Raw genomic sequence first — 6,000 nt, 5'->3', positions numbered from 1 at the left:
ACAATTGCATAAAAATGTCGGTTTCAAAAATCCATTTTGAGCAGCCATGCGCCACGCGGCTTATTTCAAACCCCATCTCCACCCACAAACCAAATTTTCCCCTTTTTGCGATCGGGCGCGAAAGAAAAGAAAAGTTTTTCAAACTCTGCCTCTTCCTACCTAACCTTCGCGTTCCCTTATTCATTCCATTTTAAGTTCCACTACGATTATGTTTTCCTTTTCTTGAATTCATAATTTGAAAAAAAAAAAATCTTGCTTAAATCATTAAAAGGAATGGTGGTGGTGGCTTAATGAAATAGAGGTATATCACTATTTACCTCTAGTTGAGTAATCTGCTACACGATGTTCTAGTAATAGATGCATTTAATTACAAAGTGACGCATGCTTTAATTTACAAGTTTATGAGGGGTAAGCATCGAACGCGAACTTTTAATCCAATCGAACTAATATTTCTGGAATCGTTATTTTTACCAATTACCTATTCGAACAATTTAAAAGTACTCGAACTTATGGCACTACAGTTAATCGAAATTTACTATCTCTCGAACAAAACATCAATGCTATTCTTTTCGGTACTACTCTTTACGACCAAGCTAATGAATCTTTTCCCGTAAATTACGTGCGTCCAGCAAACATTCGATGGCCAGTTCGGATAGTTGACACTTATCCCCAAATTCATTGACTCGTATACTCGTTGGCTGTTACACGAAAAAACTAAGCCGACACACGAAAATTACACTATCATATCAGACGAACTCCCAATACCACTTCATACTCGCTAATTTCACAGCATGGCCGACGAGGGCCAAGGTCGTACGGTCGATGCTCAGGCCATGTTTGCCACACGGACGACAGCAAAGCGCAAACCCACCAACACCGTAAAGCGAGCCCGAACTTTAATAGTCAACGCCGCGTCTCGTGCTGACCTCGACGCCTTCATCCCAACGCTAACTGATGCCTTCAATGAGCTCGTCGATATACACGAGCGTTTCGTGGCCGCTGCTAACCTTGAAGCTGAAGAACAGGAGGCCGCCCAAGCGTACTTGAAAAGGATCCAGCAACTGCATAACACTTGTGTCGAACCAATCAATCACGTCCGTCAAGTGAGGGTTGGTCGTCAGGGATGGAATGTATGCAACAGCGGCCATGAACCTAATCGTTCTAATCCACGCGACGACCAAACGGAATCGCTCAGCAATACCATTCAGCCTTACGATTCCTCAGGTGCCATTCAACAGCCTGAACCCAAAGATAACACCAGCCATCTAAACGTACCTGATGAAGAATTTGACGCTACTGCTCAACTAACGGCCGCGAAAAAACGAAAGCTTGATCTCGAGTTCTTGTTGGTTCAGAAAAAGATTCAGCAAGTACTAGAAGTCAAAGATTTGGCCACAAAAAACGAACGCGAATAATAGGATCTAATGATGCGAATCCGTCGCGAATTGCAACTTCTTGCGGGCCTCGGAGCCGTAGCGTTCGAAGATTACCTTTTAACTTCGTCTCCATTTCAAACTTATCAGAACAATCTTCCCCGTACGCGACGGTTAGCTAGATAGAAGCTGGACGCAAGCTTCGTACGGCAGGCTCCCATAGTAGTGTAAGCTTCCACGAGACAAGCTAGATTTGATCCGATCCAATCTAAGATTTTTCAGCTAGCATCAGACTTGGGTTATTCAAGCTAAGTCAGCCAGCGCCGCGTGAGCTTGTATCTGTCAACTTCAAAAAAGAAACTCCTGGAACTGGATCCAACCCGAGTGTCCCGCGTCGCAGTCACGGCTCTTCCAATCACCCATTAGGCTTCTACAATATATAAGAATTTTAAACTGATAATCAGCAGTAGTCTATCCAATACAAAACTTATATCATCTTCTCAATAAAACATTCCGCATGAATATCTTACTTTTTACTTTTTATTGTTATAACTTACAAGCTATAATTAATGGGAATATCAAAGAGCTATCTTCTGTTATTTTTAAAACTTGTTTTATTAAAATAAATTATTTTTTTTTCTTATTACGGATCGTTAAGACAAATAATATTTTAATAGATGATTGATTTCCTAAAAAACTAGCTTAAGAAATATAACCTAACATTCATAATAAATAATTCTAACTGAAATTCGCAGATTATTTAATAATATTATTATACTATACTAGCAGCCCACAAAATCCAAGCTAACCCTTTCATGCGCCAAGCTTGACACCTAGCTGTAAGCTATATTATAGCGCGGGGGAAGCTTGAATAAAGTAAGAGTTTTTTAGCTAACCAAACTCAAGTTATTCTGTAAACGATAAGCTTGACAACTGCAAGCAAGTGCGGGTGCAGCTTGAAGAGGCAAGAGCTTTGTTAGGTTTCCGAACTCAAGCATACCGTTGCATACGGCAAGCTTGATATCGGTAGGCTAGCACGGGGGAAGCTTTGGTGAAGCTAACAGTTTAGGTACGCAAAACCCAAAGCTTGACGTTTCGTACGGGTCCTAAGGCATTCGTGCCAACAAACCCCAACATCGGCGATGTGATTCATCAAGTTCCTGTTGCGCCACGTCATCATATTTCATCCTATCGCGAACCAAGGCTGGTAGTACCTAAGTTTGACGGTGATCCCCGTAGATGGCCGAAATATGCGGCTGGTATTAAAGCCACTCTAGCCGACACAGACTTAGCGGAGTCAGTGAAACTGCTTTCGCTCCAAAAAACTCTGCTAGAGAGTATCCAACGAAGAATGGCGCATATCATCACTGGCTGCCATTCATTCGAATTATTGTAGGCTCAGCTCCAAAGCAAATACGGAGACTCAGCCTTGATTATTCAAACGCATAATCAGTACCTCCTACAGCTTCTACCTTTCAAGAAAGGTGATTTTCATTCCCTTTTCCACATGGCTACTGCCGTACATGACGCCGTTTCGAGTGTAGGCCCTGAACACATCGATATGTTCACTTAGTCCACGGTAGTTGGCTCCCTCCACGTCAAGCTACCGATTAATCTTCAAGCTGATTGTTGCAAGTATGCCTATGAATTGAGACGAGTTCCATCCCTAAAGAATTTTGACAGCTGGATCGACGCAATCGTTGGTGCGGACGAGCTTCGTGGTGCCAAACTCTCTTCGACGGGCTGTGCGAACGCAGCAAAACCACCCGCTCCCAGTTCGACGAATAGAAACAACAGCAATCAAAATCAATCGGGCAGCAGCAACTACACTGTCCTTGCACAATCGTTATTGGATGTAACAGTCTTCCCTGAGTGTCCTGCCTGCAAGGAGAATCCAGGCCACAGGCTCGAGGAGTGTAACGTTTTCAAACGGATGGTTGACAACGCTCGCGCCACATTATGCGCCTCCAACAACCACTGCTTCAAATGTCTAATTCGCGGCAATATCACCCGAAAAGGCCGAAGACAAAACGCTGGTTGCAAAGAATGTGGCAGCCCCCACCATTCCTTACTACATGGAGCTGATCGGCAGTTTCAACCATCGGATCAGAAGCATCAACCAATAAAGGTAACAAGTATCACGTACTTCTCGTTAAATTCATTGATACCTGTTTTCATAGTGACCAGTTTTATTGGCTATTGTTAAACTGCTGGTTGAAAGATTCGACTCGGTAGGCACAACCTATGCTGTCCTTGATTCGGGTAGCGAAGCAACCCTTGTAACACGTAACTTGGCAAACTCGCTAAATCTGAAAGGCCTGCCCTTGCTCGTTCGCTTCGGCTCGTTCGGCGACTCGCTTTTAATCGAATCCAATGTAGTAACGTTCAAACATAGCTCACTGGATGGCAAACAAACCTAGGAGGCGTCCAACCTCTTTGTCGTCCCAAAGATAACTCTGTCTCTGCGTAAAATTGATTGGCCCAGTATTAAAACTAATTGGGAACACTTGTCCGGCTTCGACCTTCCTAGTATTGATTCGTCCAAAGTCGAAGTTTTAACCGGAATGGATTTTCCGTCCGCTCATCAAACGCTCCGAGTCGCCTTACCGATCGAAGGTGAAGATGGCCCTACAGCGCCCCAGACTTGCTTCGGTTGGGCCGTCGTTGGCAAAATACCTCGATGTCTCGTTACTGGCCCTAGTAAGAAGCGAAGCGTAAATTTAGGTTACGTACAACTCCACTCGTCGGCCTTGGAAGCTTCGGATAACTCGCAATCAGCAAAGCCATGCAAAAATTCACCCGAGCCTCCAGCTGCTAACTCCATTTCCGACGAAGACGATCTAATGGTAGCAATCATCAATCGGTTTATGATGCGCTTAAAATGCTGTTACCAGATCGAGCTGCCAGTAAAACCGAACCACCCGTGAATTCCCAACAACAGAAGTCAAGCTCTTTCGCGTTTCTACGGACTTGAACGTCGCCTTCTTGACCCGAATAAGTGCGGCCTCGCCAAACAATACGAACAAAAGATTGATAATCTCATCGCTTCCGGCACTGTAGTCCTTGTGGATCGGTCAGAAATCGACCAACCGGTGGGTTTTATTTGGCATTTACCGCATTTCTTCGTCGTCAACAACAACAAGCCGGATAAAGGGATTTTAGTCGTTTTCGACTGCGCTGCTCGTTACAAGGGAGTATCTCTCAACTGTTTTCTATTAAGTGGACCCCATCTATTCCTTATCTAGATGCAATCCTACTTCGAACGCGCCAAAATTCCGTCGCCCTTTCGGCCGATATTACTTCATTTTACCATCGTATCGGTGTTGACAAAAAGCATCAGTCACTTCAACGCTTCATTTTCCGCAAATTTGGCAGCAATTCTCCAGTCCTCACGTACCAGTTCACAACGTTGGTATTTGATGAAATTTGTGAATCATCTGCCGCCTTTCAAACCTTGCAACGTGCAAAGAACGACAACGTGCGCTTTCCCACGTTGCCACCAGATTAAAGGACAATTTTACTCCGATAACTTTTGTTACTCTTTCGAAACCGAGGAGCAGGCTTTAAATTTTTCGTAAGATGTGACGGAATCTCTCGTGTCTGGTGGTTTCGCGTTAACCAGTTTTTCTTCATCTTCCTTGCGAGTTATCAACAGTATGCCAACGCATCTTGGCATCTTGTCCATAAGACGCTGCAGCCGCAGCAGACCAACTTCGACACAAATGAGATTTTTGCATTTGTGGAAAACGCGCAACGCAGGATGTTTTACTGCTCTATTCAAAAAATGAAAAAAAGTTCGGTGGATTTCTTTTATCGGTGCGGAACGGTGCTATAATCGGTGCTGCACCGATAGCACCACTTCAGCCATAGGGGGTTAGTCGTACCAGTGTCCTTGCGTTCTGATAGGCCAACGAGAATCACGTGACTAGGGTCACATTTTGTTCTTGTTGGCCGCAGGGCAACTGCCAATTTAGATCACTATTCATTGATAATCGGGGAAGGCACCGATTACCGATATCACCGCACCGAGCACCGAAATTACTTCCCCGATTAAGATTATCCCCGCACCGGATCGACTAAAAAGCTCCCCTATTGGCGCGGGGACGAGCGGTAGAAAAGGGGTAAAAGAGGAAATATGGCAACATCGATCTAGGGAGAAATCTAGGGATTTTTAGATTTTTATCAACTCCATCTCGTTCAGGGACCTGAACTTTGTGAGGCAAAACATGACGACAACTCCTGGTAGGGTTCAGGTTCCTGGCCTCAATTTGCAGCAAGAGATAGGCAGCTCAATTTGCTTTACTAGCGCAACCTCTACACAAAAACCCCGAGCCGTTATTTTTTTGTTTTGTGTTTGTTATTATTTATGTTTATTGTTTATTTTTCTTTATTTTTCCTTTCCGTAATACAATACCTTTTAACTTTATAATTTAGTTTTTATTTATTAGAATATTACTTAATTAAGAAATTGTATAATTTCATTAAAATTACTGTAATAATTATGAATTTCAACTCATGGGCATTCGGGTAGTGAAACCGGTTTCAAAATCCGATATCATTACTGTGTACCCTATTTGACTTGTTTTGTGCAATACATTATAGTTTTATTTATTTTCCTTCACTCGCC

At 43.4% G+C, this 6,000-nt stretch overlaps 1 protein-coding gene across 1 annotated transcript; it reads left to right on the top strand.

Annotated features, from left to right (window-relative positions):
• The first annotated feature begins 791 nt into the window (after positions 1 to 791).
• On the top strand, positions 792 to 1,578 carry LOC123477099. The gene is given in 1 exon segment (XM_045180478.1): positions 792 to 1,578. A coding segment is annotated over 1 exon segment (768 nt). The 3' UTR covers positions 1,560 to 1,578.
• The last annotated feature ends 4,422 nt before the right edge of the window (positions 1,579 to 6,000 follow it).

Source organism: Daphnia magna, linkage group LG10 (assembly GCF_020631705.1).
Source record: "Daphnia magna isolate NIES linkage group LG10, ASM2063170v1.1, whole genome shotgun sequence".
NCBI lineage: Eukaryota > Metazoa > Arthropoda > Branchiopoda > Diplostraca > Daphniidae > Daphnia > Daphnia magna.
This window is presented reverse-complemented; position numbering and strand designations above follow the sequence as displayed.